This window comes from Sorex fumeus, unplaced genomic scaffold (assembly GCF_029834395.1).
Source record: "Sorex fumeus unplaced genomic scaffold, SorFum_2.1 ptg000023l, whole genome shotgun sequence".
NCBI classification, from domain to species: domain Eukaryota; kingdom Metazoa; phylum Chordata; class Mammalia; order Eulipotyphla; family Soricidae; genus Sorex; species Sorex fumeus.
This window is the reverse complement of record NW_026606080.1, coordinates 1,121,539-1,145,021: the sequence shown is the minus strand read 5'-3', so window position 1 is coordinate 1,145,021 and position 23,483 is coordinate 1,121,539. Positions and strand designations below refer to the sequence as shown.

General features: G+C 58.5%; 1 protein-coding gene across 1 annotated transcript; it reads right to left on the bottom strand.

Moving 5' to 3' along the window:
- Positions 1 to 1,148: 1,148 nt before the first annotated feature.
- Positions 1,149 to 21,567, bottom strand: TBL1X (transducin beta like 1 X-linked). The gene is made up of 14 exons (XM_056113782.1): positions 21,465 to 21,567; positions 11,163 to 11,308; positions 9,553 to 9,811; positions 8,579 to 8,711; positions 8,295 to 8,436; positions 7,683 to 7,746; positions 7,471 to 7,568; positions 4,584 to 4,644; positions 4,091 to 4,212; positions 3,140 to 3,214; positions 2,927 to 3,054; positions 2,267 to 2,432; positions 1,717 to 1,818; positions 1,149 to 1,573 (listed from the first exon to the last, which is right to left on the bottom strand). Exons 1-14 carry the CDS (start codon positions 21,520 to 21,522, stop codon positions 1,547 to 1,549), a joined length of 1,581 nt encoding a protein of 526 aa, XP_055969757.1. The 5' UTR covers positions 21,523 to 21,567; the 3' UTR covers positions 1,149 to 1,546.
- Positions 21,568 to 23,483: the final 1,916 nt, after the last annotated feature.

Here is a 23,483-nt window from a genome sequence, read left to right as displayed (position 1 = left end):
ACGTGCCATGGGGACACAGTGTCTCAGAAGGGCCCCCATGAACTTCATCGCAGCTTGAGAGTGCTTGGGGCAGGACATGTGCCAGCTCCCTGCTGGGTTCTGGCCTCTGCTGACGGGATGGGGGTGTGGCGGGTGAGTTGCCAGATGCCACCCAATCGTCATCCTCTGCTTGGTCTGCAGACGGCTGAGGAGCTTGTGGACACAGGCCACGGAGGCCAGCCATGGATCCCACCTCACCCGTCCAATGACAACATGTGGCCTCCATGGAGACGACCCTGCCACTCATTGGCCCCCTCAGAATAAACTGTCACGGCTGCAGTGGGGCCACGACGAAACGCACCCCACAGACACCCCAGCCGCCGCTCCTGCAGAAAAGCAGGCCTCGCCACGGGGCGGAGCCCAGTCTCCCCGCCACAGGGTTGGGGCGGGGGTGTGGGGGTCACCATCCACAAAGACCACAGACACCAGTGCCACAACGGGAAAGTGTTGGTGACACAGGCTGCGGGCACACTCTTCCGCCCAAAGAGAGAAAAAAACCCCAGCCAGGAGCTTCAAGCCAGCCCACAGGGTCACTCAGCTGCCACCTGCACAGTCCTCTTGTGGGTAAGGACACTCTTGTCCGGCCCCTATGTGGGCCTCTGTCCCTGTCCCTCGAGACCCCGTCAGCTTGCGGGGCCGACCCATGTCGGCGTGAGACAAAGTTGTGTCTGAAGGCTGCGTTAGGATTTTTTCTTTTTTAATCATTTCAACATAAAAATAACTGTTTTTTTTTTTTCTGCAAAAATACTCAGGGCTCTTCTTCCTCTTATAAGTCTTTCCCCCGCCCACCCCCCGTCTGAAAAAAGCCCCTCGCCTTCGTACATAAAGCACTTAGTAATGCGCCAGAAAGTGCCCTGGACACCGACCCGATGAACATCTGAAGCAAGAGGGGACAAGACGGGCGGGAGGGGCGGACGGACAGAGGAGACGGGAGGAGAGGGCTGGGCGCAGGGCGGCCACCCGAGACAGAGTGACCCCCGTCCCCTCCCCCAAGCCCCAGGCCACACCAGGAAACAACGCAACAGGGATCGTAGAGAAGCAAAGTGTGCGGGTCACAGCTTGCGCCAGTGACTCCGGGTGTCCAGACTGCGGGGGACGTGAGGGGCGTCCTCGAGGCTGTCCTGGCCGCCCCGTGGCTCCACCGCAGCGCCGCGTCCTTCCTTTTGGCACAGCTGTTCCCGTCCGCCCCCCGCGGCCGTGTCCGGGCCCCTGTCCTTGGCAGCCCGGGAGGGGCGCTGTGCACGCGCTCCTGTCAACGCCCACGCCAGGATTCCAAACAAACAAACGAACAAACAAACAAAAGAAAACCAATGGACCCTCGAGTGGCCGGGGCCGCGCGGACTCCCCAGCCGCCTGGACCGCAGGCCGCGCCTGTGTCCGCTGTGGCAGTAGACAGGGTGAGGCAGCACATCGATGCCGACGACCGCCGTCGCGGCTGGACCAGACGCCGGCGTCTGCTTCCGGGCCCCCTTGAAAATCTGGGTGTCTTGGCGGCCCCACGTGGCCTTCACTTCCGCAGATCTAGGACGCACACCTGCAGGGGGCAACAGTGGCCCTCACCTTAACATGGCAGCCCGGCTCGCAGCACACGCAGCCCCCCAGCCCCCCGCCGCACAATGAACCTGTACAGCCCGTCCACCCTGTGCCTCGCCCCCACGGCCCCCGGGAGTTGCTTACAGAGCCATCGGACGCGCTGGCACCCACTTTGTCCCCTCGGGCGTTCCAACACACCTCGAAGATTCCACCGGTGCCCCGGTAGCTGTGCACCAGGTTGCCGCTCTGGAAGGCAAAGCCGAGCGTCAGCGTGGCCGTGCCCACACCCAGCGCCTCCCGTGCCATCAGGACCCTGTGCAGGCAGCACACGGGGACCCGGCCCCAGGTGCCCCCCGCAGCCCGCCCTCCGCTCTTGGCATCCTCCCGCAAGAAACAACTTAGGGTGGGGCACACCCACACCCTCGCCCATGACCTCCTTTCTGAGGCCAGCGCAGGCCAGGACACCCGACCTGGCCCTGAGGCACGCTAGACCAGTGCCCCGCCCACTGAGCTACCTCTCTGGCCCGGGACAGACGCTTTGTGTTTTTCGAGGGGGCGGGGGCAGTACACCTGGCCACATCCCAGATTTACTCCTGCCTCTGTGCTCATGAATCATTTTCGGGGGTGGCGGGGATCCAAGCTGGGTCTCCGCAAACCAAGGCTCAGCCCCCCCAGTCCGCCCCGGCCCACTCACCTGGGTGCTCCAGATGTGCACGCACTTGTCGAAGGAGCCGCTGGCCAGGTACTTGCCGTCGGGGCTGAAGGCCACGCTGTACACGGGCTCCTGGTGCTTGGTGAGCGTATGCAAGCACACGCCTCGTTCCACGTCCCACAGCCGCACGGTGGAGTCGAAGGAGGCGCTGGGGAGAGCGCGCGCCGTGAGCGCTCCCGACCACTCCCCACCCCACACACCTGCCATCCACGCACAGACCCAGAAGCAACAAGCCAGGGCCACGAAGCCCATATCTGCTCACTTCATCTGCCTTTGGTGGGGGGGTGGGGGGGGCAGGGCACCACGGCCCATGGCACTCAGGGACTTGCTCGGAGCCACAGTCCCCTGCGGGCTACGGGCTGCACCCAGGCACACGCGCTAGCACCTCGACTTCCCCCCTGCTTCCAATGTGTGTTTTCTTTTTTGGGGTGATGGGGCACAACCCAAGGGTTACTCCTGGCTCTGTGCTCAGGGATCACCTCTCCTGAGGCGCGGGAGGGATCTGGGGTGTGTGGATGGAACCTGGGCCAGGCCTTCCCCGGCACGGCCCCAAATAGTAGCGCCGCGCTGGACGCCTTTGGGACCTTCTGGACATGTGCCAGCGGCAGCCATGCCCCTCGTCACCTGGCCCCCGCCCCGTACCTGGCCAGCATGTTGCTGGTGCCGGGGTTGTTGGTGGCCGGCCCCGTGGGGCTCCACTTGATGGTGTAGATCTCTTTACTGTGAGCTTGCAGATCGTGTACACTCGTGTCCTGCTTCATGCTCCAGATCTGGGCGACACAGGGCAGCTGGTGAGGGTCCGCGGGCCTGCGCGGTGGGCTGGAGGGGGTGGTGGCGGGGGGAGGGGGGCTTTACCTTCAGCGTCATGTCATCCGAGCAGGACGCCAGCAGCATCCCTGATGGGTCCCACTTGATGGCATTGACCTCGTTCTGGAAGAGAAGCCCGCAAGGGGGTGGGGCCGACCATGAGCCCCGTGCAGGAAGCGTGGCCGGCCAGCAGGGGGCAGCAGCGTGCAGTAAGCCCGAGTCACTAAAGTAAGGGCTTGGTAGAGCGTCAGTGCTCAGCCTGCATCCACAGCCCTCCCAGAAAACAACAGCACCCCAGGTGGAAAAAGCCCAGTTGTGCAGTAGAAAAAAAAAACCCCATTGCTTTGGATGGGACTTACCCCCCACACACACAATCTTCCATGCTAAGCTAGTGTAAGAGGGGGCAGACTGGAGGGGCCGGGGGCCCTCCAGGGGGAGCTGAGGACCATGCACCCCAGACCCAGACCCACACCCCACACAGACGCACACACACACAGAGAACACAGACATAGACACACAACACACAGACACACATAACAGACACAGACCCCCCCACAACACACAGACACGCATATGCAGACATACGCACATACACGGACACACCATCGCAGGGCAGGGACGCTGTTAAAAAGTTGTGGAGTGCAGGGTGCTGAGGAGACAGCACAGTAGGTAGGGGCTCGTGTTTCTGCACACGGCCAAACCAGGTTTGATCTCCAGCACCCCGCATGGTCCCCGGAGCCCCACCAGGAATGGTCCTGAGTGCAGAGCCAGGAATCAGCAGCCCTGAGCAACACACACACACACACACACACACACACACACACACACACACACACACACACACCACACACACCATTTTTAGGGGGGAGAGGGTGAGCCTAGCGTTGCATCATAGCCACCCTCTGCCACCCCAAGATGCCTGGCCTCAATTCCCTGACAGACACTCACGCAGTGCACGCCCATCCAGGCGTGTCTCCGTGCTGGTGCCCCCCCGCTCACCGTGTGCCCCTGGAATGTCTTGACAGGCCGGTCGCAGCCCAGTCGGCAGACATGGATACACATGTCGGTGCTGCAGGAGGCGAAGGTGGTGTTGTTCTGCCAGTCCACGTCCAGGGCAGGAGCTGTGGGCATGCGGCGTGCAGTGGCTGCAGTGGGGCACCCCCAGCAGCGCACCCCACCTCACACGGCTTCTCACGCCAACCCCAAAGGTGTTTCGGGGCGGGGTGAAGGCACAGCGTGAGGGTCCCCCGGGTCTCTGGGTGAGCTCAGCCACAGGGCAACGACATGGGGCAGAAGGGTGACCCGGGGGGGGGGGCACCATCTCGGGGCCCCCACTAGCAATGTCCTCCCTGAGCCAGAGGTGGGTGCCGACGTCCTGAAGTCAGCCCGCGGGGTCTGGCGTGCCCTGCGTAGTGCCCACCCCCGTTCCATCCCTGGCAGCAGACAGACCCCAGCCCTGCCAGGACCCCCCGGCCCGCGGGGCGGCACTCACCGGAGTGAAAGGGAAACTGCTGCTTCGACTCGCCGGTGTGCGCGTCCCAGATGATGGTTGTCTGTACTCCGCAGACGAAAGCCACGCGTCAGCAAAAACGATCCCCCGTGCCCAGCCACGCCGCACCCACCCCACGGCTATCGCCCACACGGGAACCCACCCCTCAGCCCACACACCCCGACGCCACTGTGCCTGTGTCCTGTGTTGCTTTTGGTTTTGGGGGCCACACCTGGCAGTGCGCAGAGGACGCCTGGCCCTGCGCTCCGGCTTGCTCTGAGGACCGGACCCAGGCCGGCCACGTGCAAAGGAAATGCTCCGTGCTGTGCTCCTGCTCCGTGCACCTGGTGCGGTCAGAGGCCGAACCCAGAGTGGCTACACACATCCTGTCGGGCCCTTCCTTTTGGGGGCCACCCCCGTTGCTTCTCAGGTGCTGCAGGCTGTGGGGCACTGACCTCTCCCCCACAGGGAAGCCTCCGTGCCTGCCCCAAGCGACGGCCTGGATGGTACCGGTGCTCCTAAACTTCAGTCCCCAATATCACGGCGTGGCGGGGGGACACCTGGGTCTGCCATGACGTGGCTGAACAGCCCATGGCAGAACCACAAACAGCACTGAGAGGGGTCAGTCTGCATCCACCGGGGAACCACCCAAGGGCCCTGGAACCCAAGACTTCTCTGTGGCTCACTGAAGGCCGATGTGCTACACCGGTGCTCCTGGGGTCAGACACTGCGGCTGCGCTGCAGGGCGTGCTCCGCCCATGGTGTGGATCCTCCCAATGGCCAGGGAGCGACACGCATGTGCCTGGACAACAGCAGATCCCCCCATGTCTCTTGCGGCCTGCCTACCCCCCCCCCCCCGCCCCCAACGAGCCAATACAGACCCGCACGGGGCTGTGTGCCAAGGAAACTGTCCTGACAGAAACAGGCAATAGGCCACAGCTCGCCCACGGGCCAGTTGCCCAAAAGACTTCTACGAGAGCACCACGAGGCTCCTAGGAAGATCCACAATTTCCCAGCAACTTACGGAACCCAGGTGAAAGCCTCAAACCAGGCTTTCCAACGCTTCCGAACTATTCTAACAATTGCGAACTATTCTAACAATTGACTTGTTGTACAGGACGCAAACAGAATTTGGTGAGAAACAAAATTCCCAGACCCAACTTCTTTTGCCATTTTTTCCCTTTTGTGGTTAGGCCACATCCGGCAGTGCTGAGGACAGGGAATGGAACCCGGGTCGGCCACGTACAAGGCAGGCACCATCCACGCTGTACTATGCTCCAGACACCAACTCTTTCTTTCTTCCTCTCTAAATCACTCACAGCTGCACACGCCGGCATCCCTTGCCCTCAAGATTATGTGGGGTGGGGCAGGCCCGGGCGTGTCGCCAGTCCAACTGGCCACTGAGACAAGTGAAAGCAAAACTGTTCCCTGCTACAATGATGAGATTCAGAGATGGGCACAGCCTGCAAAGCGCCCCAACACCGCTCCGACCCTCCATCCCTCCTCCAGCCAGCACACATGACAGCATGTCGGGGAGCCGCCACCAAAACCTATCCCTTCCGCCAGACTGCAAAGCCTTCTGCACACCGGCCCAACAACTCGGGGACACAACACCTCTGTGTAGGGCACCTGGACCCACGCCACATCCACGGTGAGACACCATCATGCTAAGTGAAATGAGTCAGAAAGAGAGGGACAGACATAGACTGCACTTATTTGTGGAATATAAAATAACATACTATGAGACTGATAGCCAAGGACAGTAGAGACCAGGGCCAGAAAGACTGCCCTATAGTTGGCAGCCTGCCTCATGATCTGGGGGAGAAGGCAGCTGGGATAGAGAAGGCATCACTAAGTCAATGATGGTTGGAGGGATCGCTCAGGATGGGAGATGTGTGCTGAAAGTAGATCAAGGACCAAACGTGATGGCCTCTCAGTATCTATACTACAAACCATGATGCCCAAAAGGAGAGAGGATGGGGGAGATTGTCTGCCCTGGAGGCAGGGGAGGGTTGGGATGGGGGGATACTGGGGACATTGGTGGTGGGGAATGGGCACTGGTGGAGGGAGGGGGGTTCCATCATTGTGTGACTGAAACTCAAACATGAAAGCTTTGTAACTCTCTCATGGTGATTTAATTAAAAAGAGAAAATTAACAAAAGAAAATAAGATGTGAGCATAAAAGAGGAGAGAGAGAGAGAGAGAGAGAGAGAGAGAGAGAGAGAGAGAGAGAGCATGCACGAGCAAGTGAGCGAGCCTCATGCACCAAACAGGCGCCAGCCTGCAAGACAACAGGCCCGAGCTGCCCGAGAACCCCCCGCTAGGCCATGCTCACGCTCATGGGGGCACACGCAGTCCTGTTCTAGAAGCCCCCCAGGAAAACAGCGCTCAGAGAGGAGCTTGGCCCAGACAAGGCGAGCATGACAGGGCAGTGGCACAGCAGGCAGGGCGCTTGCCTGCGTGCAGCTGACCTCGGCTCAGTCTCTGGCAACCCTGAGCACTGCCTGCAGTGTGAGCAGACACGGGCGTGGCCAAACCACCACCAAACCACGAAAGCTCAGAGTGAAGCACTATCAAACAATCCTTCGTATTTTCCGGCACGGGAAGCCCAGGAAGGCAGAGTTGGGGGAGGGGCTGCAGGCCAGCACAGCCGGAGGAGCTCGCCACGCACGCACGGGACTGAGTGCAGGTTTGGTCCCTGACACCCCACAGGGCTCCCTGGAGCACCGCCAGGAATGATTCCTGGGCCCAGAGCCTGGAAGAAGCCGGAGCATCGCCAGGTGTGATCCCCCAACACAAAAACAACAGATGGACATGCCCCCAGGATTTCCTGGGATCCAACTGGGCTGGCAGAAAGGGTAGCAGAAGCGCCTTGGGAGGTATTACTCACTTTGTCTACACCCGCGCTCAGAATATAGTTCCCCTTCTTGTTCCACTTCAAGGCAAAGATGGGGCCTTTGTGTTGGCCTAAGGTGCTGGCAAGGTTACCTGCGGTGGGAGCAGAAACGCAGACTCGTGTCCAGCCCAACGCAGTCACGTGCACGCAGCCTCCACCCCCACCCCCACCCCCACCCTGCAACCCCGATGTCAGGGCGCCCTTACCGTCTCCCGTCCAGATTCTGGCAAAGCCGTCGTAGGACCCTGTGGCCAGCAGTGTCCCATCGCTCTGTGGCCAGGGGAGAGAGAAGCAGCCGACAAGAGCCGCTCAGTCAGGGATGGGGACCCGTCACCCGTGCATCAGGGCTCAGCGTCCACATTCTCCCCGGAAGGAAGCGCCGGGAGCCCGCGGCAGCACCCAGTCACGGCAGCGTAGCTCACCCCGGCAGCATTTTGGGCAAGAGGGATGAGCCCCTGTGACACCCCACAGGATGCCTGCACGCCTACACCTGTGGCCCCAGGGGTGAGCCGCCCTGCACAGGACCACGTGCGCATGTGCCCCTGAGCAGATGTGTGCGTGGCCCAGAATGAACATGCGTGTCCCCCACAGCAAGGGCGCGAACCCCCAGCATTTGTGCACAAGCCCCCTAGCATGAGTGCGCTCCCTGGGCATTTGTGGACGTGCCCCTCAGTACGCGCGTGTACCCTGAGCATTTGGACACGGTCCTAGCATGCATGTGCCCCTGAGCATTTGTGCATGAGCTCCCCCAGCACGCGCCCGTGCATGTGCCCGCGTCCGGAGCAAGGGTCCCCAGGACCCGGCGTCGGGACGCTCACATTCCAGTCCAGCGAGGTGACGTCCTTGTTACTCGGCACGTCGTGGCCCCCCTCGCGGATGCAGTGGCGCAGCACCAGCTGCGTGGAGCCCCCGTTGCTGTTCTCATTCAGGTTCCAGATCCGCGCCGTGGAATCTCCAGACCTGTGGGAGGCGTGTGTCACGGGACTGGGCCATTGCTGTCTGTCTGAGGCCCCGGCACACCCCAAGGCCGGTGCCTCTGGGGCATGACGGCAGGGGCAGTGGTGGGGGGACCCTGGGGCCTGGCTCCCACCGCAAGCCTCACCCCGAGGCCAGGAGGTCGCTGACAGGGTTCCAGGCACAGATGAAGACCTCGGACTCGTGGCCCCGGAGCACTGTGGCCTTGCTGGCAGGAATCTCCACGTCTCCGTCGATCTCCATGGGTTTGGAATGGTTGTCTGCGGGCACACAGAGGTGTCAGCGGGCTGGCACTAAGCAATGCCACAGTGATGGACCCAACCACTGGCCATGCCGAGGACAGTGAGGGGACGCCAGAGGCAGCTGCCCGCCTGCAGCGCTTAGTCTCGGAATCCCCTGTGCCAGACTCATCACCCCGGGCTGGAGTGATCAGGCAGCGTGGAGGGGCGCCTGCCTTGCACGCACCCAACCTGGGTTCAATCCCCACCAGCCTGCAGACTCCCCAAAGCACTGCCAGGAGTGATCCCTGGGTGGAGAGCCAGGAGTCACCCCTGAAAATTGCCAGTGTAGCCCCCAAACAAAAACAGAACCACCCCCCCCTAAAATGCTGGTTTGGGGAGTATCCCAAACTGTTCCGGGGTGCCTGGGGGACCCCTCCACTGAGACCCAGAGGAGTGGCAGGTTCAGTGTCAAGCTGATGCCCACGTGGCACCTGGCATTCTACTGGGGCCCTGGCACACGAGGGCATGAGCTCCCTAGCCTGAAGCCTAGGGGGCCTTTCTTCCTGCCCAAGGCTTCGTGTGCCAGGCGGGCCGGCCTAGGGTACCCCAGCTCGTGCACCGAGAGGACAGGGTGCCACAACACTCCACACAGGCATGCCAAGCGCCGCTGCCCACACACCCTCTTCCAGCTCACTGGCAAAGCCAGGAGAGGACTGGAAATGCAGTGTCTTTCCAGTCCGTGGTGCCAAGGAGCGCGCTGTTGGCCGGGATTGAAACCAGAGTGGCAGGCCCCACACTGTGGCCTGGTTCCGCCAAGGGACCGCCACAAGTGTGGCCGAGGCACCTGCAGGCGCCGGCCCACCCGCCCGCCCGCACTTACTGACATGCGCTCCATTCTCCTCCCCATTAACCGTGGTCTCTCCATTCTTTGGTGCATTCTGCTGGGAAACAGCCGCTGGTGAGGCTGTGGTTCCCGTGGCCACGACCGCCGTGGCTGTGACCGCCGTGGTGGCTGCTGCGGCCTGCTGCTGGGCCAGCTTCTCCCGGAAGGCCTGCTGCCGGGTCTGCACCACATCGGGCATCACCGCGTCGATGAGGGACAGTGACTCAATGGGGCGGCCGTCGAACACCGTGCCGTCCTGTGGAGAGCAACCCCCACGTGGCCCTCAGTCCTGGCAGCCGCCCTGCCGGACTCTCCTGGACGGCGATGCTGCCCCCTTGGGAGACACTTGGCCTTGCTGGGAGCTTCTGCTTAGTATCTACTGCATGCCCACAGATGGTAGGTGCCCGCAATAGCACCCTGTGTACATACACATACACGCTCTCTAACACACTCTTCACACTCACATCCACCAACATACTGACACACCCAATCACACCCACTCTTCACACACATACACACACACTCAAACACACAATCACTCTCACACACTGACACAGATACATACACACACACTCGCACTCACAGACACATACATACTCTCTCTCACACACACACAGCCACTGTGGACACGTCGCGGCCAGGCCGTGTGCAGGGGCGGATACAGCCAAGGGCGGGCTTGGACACGCGTCTGCCTTGTCCCTTGCAGACACGGCTTGGCCACAGAGAGCGCCTTCCTGAGCGGAGACGCTGCTGGGCTCACTGCCGCCTCTGTCGGCTTTGGGGTTGGGGGACCATGCAGTACCCGGAGTGGGTGTGGGTCTCTTGCATGCCAACCGGGGTCACTGTTCTATGTGTCCGGGTCTTCCTGCCTCCTCCCGCCATGAGAATGATTTTCAGCCACACTTTGGAACACAAGAGGGGGCACCCAAGCAACAGCACGGCGGGAGGACGCTTTCCTTGCACGGGGCTGACCCGGGTTCGATCCCCAGCATCCCACAGGGTCCCCTGAGCCGCCAGGAGTCATTGCCAAGCACAGATGCACACGTCACCCAAGTCTCACTGAGTGTGCCCCCCAAGAACCCCACACAGGTGGTAACCTTTGCGCTCAGAGGCCAGCAGGTCGCAAGCAAGGGCGCCACTCAAACCCGTGGAGCAGACTGATAAACCCAAACTTCAGGCCCACAGGGAGAGGGTGCTGGATCCAGTTTCAATCCTCGCATCCCAAACACTCTCCTGAGCACCTCCAGGAGTCACTCCTGAGCACCCAGCAGGGAGTCACTTGAGCATTGCCGGGTGTGACCCCAAGCAACCCAAGCGCTGGCAGGAGAGACAAAGCCTTTGCCTGCCGGGAGTGGCAACACAGCCTGAGCCCTGGCACCCCAGCAACTGCACAGAGCACAGAAGGAGCCCCCGAGCACTGTGAGGCAGAGCACCCCACTCCAAAGTCCCAAATAAAAGAGAAGCTAAGTCAGAGCTCGGGACGTATTCCTCTGTCCCAGGGGCCGGGCCACGTGCCACAGAGGCCGGCAATGCGCCATGGGCCCAAGAGTTTCAGCGCGAGCATCCGTGGGAGCCGAGGTGCGCTCGTGTCCCCGACCTGCACGTACCTCATTGATGCTGATCTCGGCCTCCACATATTGCAGCCCCTTCTGTAGGATGGACACGAGGGCAGCTGGTGGCACGAGCGTTCCGTTGATGTTGCTCTGGCTGATGTGGCTCTCAATACCAAACGTGAAGGCCGAGTGGGAAAACCCTGCAGGAGACAGAAAGGGGGTGGTGGTGAGCAGGCGCCGTGCAGGGATGGGGGCCCCAGGAGAGGGAGGAAACGCAGGCGGCGGAGCCCAAGTGTGCACTGAGCAACCCTGTCACCAAACCCAGGCAGGGAGGAGGAGCTGGAGCGAGAGCACAGCCACGAAGGTGCTCGCCTGGCACGTGGCCAACCCAGGTTCCATCCGCGGCACCCCACACGGTCCCCTGAGAACTGCCTGCAGTAGTTTCTGAGTGCAGAGGCAGCAGTAAGCCCTGAGCATCAGCAGGTGGGGTTCGACTCACCCCACCCCCTCAAACCACCCCAGCAGTGAGGGGGGCCTGCAGAATGCCTTGCAGGTGGCTGACCCAGGTTTGATCCCCGGCACGATATAGAGTGCTCATGAGCACTGCTGGGAGTGATCCCTGAACAGAGCCAGGAGTACGCTGTGAGCACGGCAGGCGGGACCCCAAAACATACAGACTCGAGGGGCACGCACTCATTCGCAGAAGCAACCACTTGGGACACAGTTCTGGAAAACGTCATTCGCTCACGGGCTCACGCACACCGGGAACGTACTTCATTCATTCCCTCATTCGTTCCCACTACAACCGATGCTCAGCGCGTACCTGACTCCTTCCCTCTTACAACACGCAGCCAGCCCTGGGCGTGTGCGCGGCCGCCGCCGCCAACCAATGGGGACACCTTCTCTCCCCTTCAGCCACTGCGGGCAGCTCACAGCACACGGCTGCAGGGCACCGGGCCCCTTGCTCGGATTCTGAGACACCATGTCTCACCCCCCGAGACACAGAAAGCTGCAGCCTTTGGGTCTAAGAAAACACAACTCTGCTCAGAGAAGAACAGAAGCAGCTGGCCACCTGTAGAGAGCCCAGCTGGAGGTTTGACTCAGGGTTTCTTTTCTTTTATGTCCCTTCCCCCTTAAACTTTACATAAGCACCGTGGTTTACAGACTTGCTCATGATGATTCAACACCCCAGCACCCGTCCCACCACCATTACACCTTCCCTCCACCATAATCTCCAATTTTCCCAACTACCCCATAAGCCATAGCGGACCCTCAGTAATTTATTTTATATTGGTTGTTATCAATAATGTGCTAACAGAATAATCAAAAGGATGTTCCCTTAGAGACTCTGCGATGTCCCCTCAGAGTCCCCTGCCCCCGCGCCTGGCTGTCCTCGCCGGGGCCCCTTGGAAGGGAGCGGGTTGAGTTTCCCTCCCCGCCCCGACCAGGGCTCCGGCAGACGAAGACCTCCAGAACCAGCCACAACCATGCTGGGACCACTCTCCACACGCATGAAGGTACCGGCAGAGGAACACAGGCATGTGGGTCCCGGGGCTGAGATCTCCAAGCCTGCTCCGATCGGGGCTGAGCATCCTCCAGTCAGATCCTCCGAATTCCAGTAGGCGGGGGTCACACCCATCAACTGGCCCCCTGGCGCCGTGTAATCCTATCAACGGCCAAGACCCAGAGACTATAAAACCCAGCTCCCGGAAGCGTGCGGCCGCATTTGCGGCCGTGCGACATCTTATTATCTCATTCCTACTTTGGACAAACTGGCAGGCTACCGAATGTAACCTGCCCCACATGGCAGAGTCTGGCAAACTCCTCGTGGCGTACCCAATATGCCAAATACCAGTAACAATGATGGGTCTCGTTCTCCTAACCCTGAAAGAGCCTTGCATACGGCACTTTTGAAAATCTCAGGGCTAGGACGAAGGAGACATTACTGGCGCCTGCTCAAGGCAATCAACGAACAACAGGATGGTCGTGATCATGATTGTTCCCTTAGAAAAAAGTCAGTGAAGATTGTTGTATCTCATCATGGAGCCAATACGTCCTTGTCGGAGAGATTACCAAGATGCTGCTCCAGGGTAAAAACTCTGTATTTATGTTTTGTTAGTCGAGACTGCTTGCCTTCTACATGACATACCACCAAATCTGGTGTGCTATTCCTGGGTTATCAGTGTGGTAGATTTTGAGATGTTGCTCCAGGAAGTCCAAAATTTTTCACGTGGTGATATAGCTGGAGTTAAGTTTTTGAACTGGGTGGCTGGTGTCTTCGGGGTGTGTGCTGACTGCCAGGACTTCAGAAAGTACAGGGGGATGGGGGGAGATAGCCCATCCTGACTCAGCGAAAGCCTGGAGATTTCAGTCATAAAACCTGCATACCTCAGTGTTTCAGCAGATTAACTACTGGGTGGGGCTCATCCCCAGCAGTGGGGTCCAGCCAGGAACGTAGCAGCAATTGTGAAATGTGGAGGTTTTTGGCTGCCGGGGCTCTGTTTGGAGGGATGCTTGGCTCATTCACCCCCTCTGGGCGGCCCTGAAAGTTTGTCTACGTCATTATCTGGCGGATAATGTCCAGCTGCAGATGTGGCCCACCTTGTTCAGCCCCAAGAGGGAGATGGATGGGCTGAGTGGGACCAGGGGCTGAGTCTTCTGCAGACAGCTGACGATGGGAGAGGTCCATGGCAGGACCAGGAAGGAGGGCCAAGCAGCTGGGTCTCTGCTTCGTTCCATAGAACATGTAAGTGAAAAGGTACCTCAAGGAGCTGAAGGGAGAGTCCAGGGGTGCCCAGCAGAAAATGCAGACACTTGAATCAGGAGCAGAAGTTCTGGTGGAGGGAAACTCGTGCAGCAGGCCTCTGGATAAGGCCGACAGAAGGAACCTTAGCAGATGTGATGCTCACTGTCCAGGGAGACTCCCAAGAATTTGCTTATCAAGGCCTTCCAGGGCACTTCCTCTCAGACCACATGTCAACAAAGCTCGCTTGTGCTAAGATGCTGCATAAAGTGCCATCTTGAAAACTGGAACTTTCTCTTTCAAAGTTAACTGAGCTAAAAAAAAAAAAGTTAACTGAGCTAAACGAGTTAGCTCAGCTGCTGGGAATCTGTCCCATGTGAGATGCTGCATAAGGCGCCGCCCTGGCAACTGGAGCCTCTTCTCAACCACAACTGCCAGGACCCATCTTTCACACTGGACACTTCCTCTCGCACCACACTTGCTTGGGGCCTTATCCTGGATGAAGATGGTGCATGTAGGGCCATCTCTGAACCGGGATCTCCCTTTCAGAATACAGCTGCTAGAGGCAAAATAAGTTAAGGGGGAAAGATGAGCAACAGAGTCAGAGAGGACACGGGGAAGATACTGCAAGAAGACTGAACTCCAGGATTAATCATCTGAGTGATGGAGGAAGTGGCTGGTGAATTTCATAGGGAAAAATAATCTGGCAGGAGGGAAGCATTTTATTAAAGTAACTATGCCTGTTATATTGTTCCTAGATGATGTTTAGGGCAATAGTTACATTAAAGAGGCCAGTCAGGAAACTATCAAATGAAGCCAAACTGAAAGATGAATGCACTGAACTGAACATGAAGGTGACAGGGATCAGTAAGAGATAATTGATTTGTGGACATATGCTGAAAGTAAATGCAAAGTGGTGAACTACTGATTAGAAAAAAATAAAAAATGGAACTCAGGAAAAAAAAAAGAATACAGCTGCAGGAAGCTTATCCTGGTGAAGATGTTGCATGAGGCGGTCTGGGGGAGGGGAGGACCCTAAGTGGCTTGGTGGGGGGCCGGGGGGAAATGGCAGGGGCTGAGCACAAGCAAAGCCTGCAGGTGGTAGCCCTGACACCCCCGAGCACTATCGGGGGTGACCCCTGAACACAGAGCCCCCTACCCCAGCCTCACCAAGTGTGTCCCAACAAGGAGAAGAAAGAACAGCACGTCCCGCTGTGGCTGCCAGCTACGCTCACCCACTGGCCTGCAACACTTTCTCCCACACCTGCTTCTGCTTGAGACCTCCTGGGCGATCTCAGGGAGGGGGTGGGCCAAGCCCCCCACAACCTCCAAAGCCCCGGCAGCCGCACTCACACCCCAACAGGCTGGACTACCCACTTAAATACTCTGGCTCACCCGGAGCGACTACCCCACCCGGAGCGACACCCGCACACTCCCGACACCGGCACGCCGGCAGGAGCACGGCAGCTTGGATGGGGCTGTTTTGGGGAAGCAAGGAGCGACACACAGGCTCAGTGGGCACCGCTGCACAGGCACCCTCACACGAGAATTAACGTTCCCACGGAGAGACACAGTGACTTTCATGAATTTTCCTTTAAGAATTAAGGAATCTGGGGGTGGACTGATAGCACAGCAGGTAGGGCGTTTGCCTTGCACGCAGCCGACCCAGGTTCGATTCCCAGCATCCCATATGGTCCCCCAAGAACCACCAGGAGCAATTCCTGAGTGCGTGAGCCAGGAGTAACCCCTGAGCATCACTGGGTGTGACCCAAAAACAAACAAACAACAACAACAACAAGAATTAAGGAATCTATTTCTAGTAGCAAACAATGTAAAGTGACCGACCGTGGGCCTGCTACGGGGCAGGCTGGCGCGGTGCCTGGGAAAATCAGTGGAGGGAAGGGGACAGCGGTGGTGGGACTTGGGTTGACCTATGGAGTGCCAGAAACAAATCATCACCAACAACCTTGCCAACCATGCTGCTTAAAGCAGGGAAAAGGTAAAGGCCCTCCTGTTGTTCGTCGATTTGCTCGAGTGGGCCCAGTAACATCTCCATTGGAGACTTTGTTGTCACTGTGTTTGGCAAATCGAATACGTCACGGGGAGCTTGCCAGGCTCTGCCATGCAGGCGAGATACTCTCAGTAGCTTGCCGGGCTCTCCGAGAGGGGCGGAGGAATCGAACTCGGGTCGGCCATGTTGGCTGCGTGCAAGGCAAACGCCCTACTGCTGTGCTATCGCTCCAGCCGGGAAAAAAGAAGAAAAATTAACCGGGAAGAAAAGAGGGTAGGAATAGGCTGAGCACATGCAGACAACATGAACTGCATCCCCAGCAGGGCATGGCCCCGGGAGCACTGAGGTGAGAGTCACCGTGAGCACTGCAGGGGAGACCCCAGCCCAAGAAACACACAGGCCTTAAAGGCACCTTTCACCTCGCTTGGAGGGCCACGCCCATAGAAACTGTGGGGCTCTAATGAACAGAACACACTGTAGCTTACAAACAAACTCCCCAAGGCTCTGCAGGCTAAGGGTTTTCTCCCTGACTTCTTGTTGATTAACTTCTCTCGAATACGTTGATTATTTGCGTTCCTTCCTCCTTTCATCGATGTCGGGGGAGCGGGAACAGTCATCCGGCCCTGAATGCACCCAGGGGACCCTCAGGTCACGGTGGTCAGGCCGGTGACCAACCCCCTCCCAGGAGCAGCGACATCCTATGACCAGTACGATCTCCCTGACCCCTCCGGAACCATTTTCAGTCTGATTCTTATATTTGTGGTTTGTGGCTTCACACCAGCACCTGCCGAGCAGGCTGGCTCTCTCTGGTCCTCAGGTCTCACTCCAGGCTCTGTGCTCAGCAGTGCCCCTGGTGGTGTGATGGGGGAAGAGAACCTGGGTTCTTTTCCTGATTCAAAGGCCTTTTTTTTTTTTTTTGCGGGGGCGGGGGTGCTTTTTGGTTGATGCTCAGGGTTACTTCTGCCTCTGCACCAGGAATTATTCCTGGCGGTGCCCGGGGGACCCTATGGGAAGCCAAGGATCGAACCTGGGTTGCTGGCGTGCAAGGCAAATTGCCCTCCCTGCCATGCTATCGCTCCGGCCCCCAGAGGCCTTTTAAACAAGGTAACATCAGCATCCTGCACAAAGCTACTGCACTCAGAAGAGATTGGGAGGCAGCTTGGGGCAAGACCTGAACACCTCTGCTGGCATTAAGAGAGAGGACACATTCCTACTCCTCCCTGGAAATGCACCGGAGACAAAGGTTGACCTGGCCGGGAAACCTGGGGCTAAGTGGCCCCTCCCGTTTGTGGCCCCGATTCCTCACCACTATAAACTCTGTCCTCCGAGTTACGTAACCTCCTCCCCTCCACAAAGGGGGGGGGGCACCTCCTATTCAGTCAGCTACCCCTAATTATTTTATTATCTGCCGGAGAACGTTCTTGGCAGACTTTCTCCTTCCTCGAGGGAAAAAATACCATGGAAAATTTTAATGAAATCGGAAAGTGCATTGAAAACATCTATTTGAGCTCTGCAGCTGCAGGAAACCAAAGGCCGGCCAAGATGATAAAGGAGGAAGAAACGAGAATCCCAGGAAAACTCCCGGCAGATGATGACAGACACGACTCTAAAATCTCCCATTTACAAAATGATTCAAGTCTGGTTTTGTTATTCTTTACTTTTTTTTTTTTCTTTCTGGATCACACCCGGCAATGCTCAGGGTTTACTCCTGGCTCTTCACTCAGGAATTACTCCTTGCAATTCTCGGGGGACTATACGGGATGCTGGGAATCGAATCCAGGTCGGCCACCTGCAGGGCCAAAGCCCTCCCCGCTGTATTATTGCTCCAGTTTCTCAAATCTGTTTTTTCAAGACCTGTCTTTCCCCCCGGCTTTAGGAAGGAGGAGAGCAGGGGAAATTCATTGAAGCCCCAATTTTATTTTATGTTTGATTTGGGGGCCAGACCCGGCTGTGCTGGGGGCTTCCTCCTGGCTCTGCACTCCTGGAAGTGCTCAGGGGGGCCGTAAGGGCTGCCGGGGATGGAACCTGGGGGCGATTGCATGCAAGGCCAGCGCCCTCCCTGCTGTGTGGTCTCTCCAGTTCCTCAGCATCAAACTGAGGGGACGTGGGTAATTGGGACACCTGATGCGGACACACACGAATCGACCGACAAGGCACCTGTCCAAAGCCACCGGCGGAAGGCACCGTGAGCAGAGAAGTGCAGATGCGAATGGGAAGGCGAACACGCGTCCCCTGCTGAGCCCAGCCAAGCGCTGCCGAGAGTCTGTGTGCAGAACTGAGGGCCAGGACCGTGCTGAAGACGCTTGGCTGCACAGGTGCGGCCGGCTTCACGCCTGGCACCCCAGGCACTGCCCCAGTCCCTTCCTTCCTGGGGCTCCATTCCCATCAGCAACGGTCCCCAGCAGCACTGTGCGACGGGGGCAGAGGCGGAGGAGGCCGTGCCTGGTTGGCGCAGTCTCACATACAGCTGGTTCCGCTCGGATCCCCTGCGCCAAAAGTAGCGATCCCAGCAGAGAGCACGGAGTCAGCCCCGAGCACCGCCGGATGAGAAAAAAAGGGAGGGGAAAAAAATTGCTTGCCACAGAGGCAGGCAACGGGGTGGAGTGGAGAATAGTGGGGACATTGGTGGTGGGAAATGTTCACAAGTAAAGACACGGATGATGGAACATTGTATGTCTGAAACCCAATGGTAAACAAACAACGCTGTAACTGTATCCCTCACTGTGATTCAATAAAAAATAGAAAATAAATCCCCAAGCACAGAGTCAGAAGTAACCCCTGAGCACACCAGGTGTTGGCCCCCAAAACGATCACAATCACGACCATCCTGTTGTTAGTCGATTGTCTCAAGCAGGCCCCAGTAACGTCTCCTTTGTCCTAGCCCTGAGAATTTTTTAAAAAGTGCTATATTCAAGGCTCTTTCAGGGTTAGGAGAATGAGACTCATCATTGTTACTGGTATTTGGCATATTGGGTACGCCACGGGGAGTTTGCCAGACTCTGCCCTGTGGGCAGGCTACAATCGATAGCCTGCCAGGTTGTCCAAAGTAGGAATGAGATAATAAGATGTTGCACGGCCGCACGCTTCCGGGAGCTGGTTTTTATAGTCTCTGGATCTTGGCCGTTGATGGGATTACACGGCGCCAGGGGGCCAGTTGGTGGGTGTGACCCCCGCCTACTGGAAGGTGGAGGATCTGGGTGGAGGATGCTCAGTCCTGAACCGAGCAGGCTTGGAGATCTCAGCCCCGGGACCCCAAAACTAAAAATAATAAAACAACAACTTGCCCCCACTGTCCACACTGTGCCCACAGTGCGGCCTCAGCCTTGCTCCTGCTCCCTGAGCCTGGCCAGGTCCTCAGCCGACCTGGGGGATCATCGCGGAACTGAGCATGGTGGGGGAGGGAGGGAAGGGTGCCTGAACCCACAGCGCTGCTGGGGCCAGGCCAAGCCCTACACAAAAGAAAACTGAAGTTAAAAAGACAAACAAACAAACAAACAGAAAACTGCCTGCTTCGGAATGACTGGTGTCCCCCAGCCCTGAGCCTATCACGTGGACAAGAGGAAAGCACAAAATACCGCCTGCACTTTGCTTGGGACAGACAGAGGGGGCATGGCCCCAGGCCTCCTCCGCCTGGGGCCACTGCAGGTGACACTCAGCCAACACAACCCTCAGATCGAGGGGCTTTGGGTTTTTTTTTTTCTTTTTGGGTCACACCTGGTGATGCTCAGGGGTCCCTCCTGGCTCTGCGCTCAGGAATCACTCCTGGTGATACTCGAGGGACCATATGGGATGCTGGGGACCGAACCTAGGTTGGTTGCGTGCAAGGCCAGCCCTGGTCTGGGGTGCTTGGGGAGAGGGAGGGGGAGAGTAGGGCCCAGCTGGGCCAGCCTGGGAGGTACTTAGTAGGGGCAGCGGTGTCGGGGTCAAACTCAGGCCGAGTCATATCCCACCCTCACCGGGCTACACTCACATGTGATGTGTTCTACATTCTCTCATCTGGGCTGGGGCGACAGCACAGCGGGTAGAGTGTTTGCCTTGCACGTGGCCGACCCGGGTTCGATTCTTTCACCCCTCTCAAAGAGAGCCCGGCAAGCTCCCGAGAGTATCCCAACGGCATGGCAGAGCCTGGCAAGTTCCCCGAGACATATTCTATATGCCAAACACAGTAACAAGTCTCACAATGGAGACGTTACTCATGCCCACTCGAGCAAATCAATGAACAATGGGAGGACAGTGCTACAATGCTGTATCTGGCCAAGCCACCGTAAGAACAGTAAAACCCATGCCGCTGTGGCCCCGCCACAAAACCACGAAGGCAGCGTGTCCAGCTCCCAGCATGAAGGACCCGGAAGTCCAGCCTGGCTTCCCCACCTTCTCCTGTGGGTGGTGAGTCGGTCAGTCAGTGTCTGGCCATGTCTAGCCAGTAAGAGGCTCAGCAGCTGGCTGGCCTCCACCTCGGAAATCCGTGGCAGGAGACGCACACAACACACCCGACCTCGGGTCAAATCTACAGACGCGTGCCCACCTGCCCACGGTTCCTGGGACAGCCAACTGCTCCCCAGCAGTGCACACGGCCCACGAGGCCCAAAAGGACATAGCTCGGCCTGGGACCCAGCAGGACAGGGCAATGCTTCGAAGTCTGCAGGAGGAAGCCCGATGCACCAGCTGACAGACAGAACAGCGGCGCTGAGCGCAGCCGAGGGGGCGGGAGACAGCCCTCGGCCCCACCCCACACACCTCACAGTCCCATGCGCTGAGCCAGGACTGGTCCCCGAGTGCCACCCTGCCAAAACCAACTATAGGCTAGTTTCTACAGCCCCCTACACCCCTTCCCAGGGAAACACCCCTCTCTCAGAACCCGGCTGGCTGCTCGGAAGACGCCAGGAACAGCGCTCGCACAGAGCCGCGAAGTCCCGAACAGAGAGCACTGGGGGCTGAGGCCGGCGGGGAGGGAAGAGCAGGAGAGGGCACCTGAGCGAGCTTTCTCACCAAAGATAACCCTTGCACTGCCCCTGGGGACGTGCGCTGGCCTCGGGGAGTGCAGCCTAGTGGGTAGCTGCTGGAGCCAGGCCCCGGGCCTGCTGGGAACCACTGGGAGGTAAAAGAGTTTTCTCGGCCGGTCACGTCCCTGTGAGTGCATGCACTTTGGAACTCAGCAAGCATGGAAAGGTCCCAGTGGGGGCACGAACCACCTGGGCCTCCATGTCCAGGGAGGGATGCCACGATACCCCATGGCTCTCCAACACAGACACACACAATCTTGTTTTTGTTCATTCCGTGTTTTTTTGATTTTTGTTGCTTTAGAGCCACACATGTGATGCTCAGAGCTGAGCATCTGAACTCTGCGCTCAGGAACCACCCATGGCGGTGTTTCAGGGGACCCAATAGGGTGCAGGGGATTGAACCTGGGTCAGCGGCATGCAAGACCAAGACCTCCCTGCTGTGCTATGGCTCCGGCCCTGCCACCAGAGCTGCCAACGTGAATCCATTCCAACTTCCTCTCCCAGGACAGAAACGGCGGGGAAAGTCCAACATGCCCCTCCAGAGACCCAACGGCCCACCCTCCGCCTCGCCCGCCACCCCGCCACTCCACGCGCCTTACCTGACTCTTGCAGATACCGATACACCAGGAAGTTGACCTCGTCACTGGTTATGCTCATCTTACTCCACCTGGCAGTGAGGTCGCAGGAAGCAGCAGCCGGGCTCTGCGGGGTGGGAGAGACGGAAGGCGACAGCTTTGACATCAGGCCTCATGCAGGGCTGTGTCAGGGGGCTGTTCATCTGTCTGCTGTGGTTTTGTGAAATGCATTCCCTCGGGGCAACAGCCCCAGATGAGCACCCCGAAACATAAGCTAGACTCGTGACAGGGGAGCCGGGCCGGAGGACGGCAGGGAAGGCGCCTGCCTTGCACACAGCCCGTCTACAGCACCCCACAGGGTCAGGAGCACCGCTGGGAGTGACCGCCGGTGCAGTCGGAGTCGGCCTGAGAACTGCCAGGTGTGCTGTACCCCCAAAAAGCAAAAAGAAACAATCCCTGAGGCGGGGCTCGAAGCAACAGTCCTGCGGGTAAGCCGCTTCCTAAACCGGGCTCAATCCCGGCAGCCCCTAAGGAGCCCTGAGCACTGCCAGCAGGGGCCCAGAGCACTCAGGAGTCAGCCAGAGCACAGGCTCCAAGACCACAAAATCCCTCTAACTGCGTCTCCGTGGGGTGGGGTGGGCAGGGATGACTCATTTCTTCAGTGCTCCTCTGTCTGGCCTCCGACCAGGCTCAAACTTCCCCTCTCACTGCCTTTGATTTTTTTTTTTGCAGTGGGGGGATGTGTTTTGTTTTCTAGCAATAGTTAAAAAAGAATTTTGTCACCATTTTTTGCCAAGATGCCAGGGATGGTCCCTGGGTTGGCCTTAGGTGAGCAAAGTGCCCTAATCATTGTCCTGTGTGGCCCCACGTGAGGTGCATGTATACTGTGTTGGGTCACACCCGGTGATGCTCAGAACTTCTTCCTGGCTCTGTGCTCAGGGATCACTCCTGGCAGGCTCGGGGGACCCTATGGGGTACGGGGGACCAAATCTGGCGAGGTGCAAGGCAAACGCAAATCTTCCGCTGTGCTCTCCCTCTGGTCCGGAGCCCCAAGTTCTTGAAACAGGATAAGGGCCTATTCTGGGAGTTGGGGCTTGGCCTATGGACACGCTGGCCACAGCCCGCAGGTCCGGGGACAAAACAAGGAGCACTAGTCCATGTCCGACAGTGTGCGGGGCTCATGGCCCAAGGTGCTGCCCTGCAAGCATCTGTGCGTTTTGAAACCTCCGATGTTCGTTTTGCTTGTCCTGGACCACCACTACGTGGTGTGTGGATCAAACTGGGCACCCTGGAAATACTCTTGCCAGGGGCTGGAGCGAGAGCACAGCGGGTAGGGCGTTTGCCTTGTACGCGGCCAACCCGGGTTCGATTCCCAGCATCCCATATGGTCCCCTGAGCACCGCCAGGGATAACTCCTGAGTGCAGAGCCAGGAATAACCCCTGTGCATTGCCGGGTGTGACCCAAAAGGCCAGAAAAAAAAAAACCCAAAACCCACCTCTTTCCAAAGCAGATTTTGGGGGAAGCGGGAAAAGCCACACTTGGCAATGTTCAGGGCTTACTCTGGGCAGAGGGTTACACACACACACACACACACACACACACACACACACACACACACACACACACACGTGGTTTCTATCCCTGGCTGTGCGGTCAGGAATTGCTCCTGGAGAGGCTGGGTGCGGGGTCATAGTGGGTGCAGGGAACGGAATCCAACCCTGAGCACGGCAAGTGCTCTCCGCTGTACTCTAAGCCTGTTTCTGCAGGGAGCTTATCACAAGGTCGGGGGGGGGGGGGGGACAGGGGGAGAGGGCAGTTAGGACAGAGAAGGGACCACTATACAGTGACAGTTGGAAATGAGCACCCTGGGCATGAACTGAGTGCTGAAAGGAGCAAAAGGGATATGTATGATAACCTCTCAGGGGAGAGAGGGAGGGAGGGAAGGCAAGAGAGGGTGAGAGAGGAGAGAGAGACGGGTGCCTGCCATAGAGGCAGGCAGGGGGTGTGGGATGATGGGAGGGAACCTGGGGACACTGGTACTG

Coding starts and splice junctions, on each gene's coding strand:
- TBL1X (XM_056113782.1), bottom strand. CDS start 21,522: ATGAGCATAACCAGTGACGAGGTCAACTTCCTGGTGTATCGGTATCTG. Junction 9,812..11,162: donor CCGAGATCAGCATCAATGAG/GTACGTGCAGGT, acceptor TGCTCTCCACAG/GACGGCACGGTGTTCGACGG. Junction 3,055..3,139: donor CGGATGACATGACGCTGAAG/GTAAAGCCCCCC, acceptor TGTGTCGCCCAG/ATCTGGAGCATGAAGCAGGA.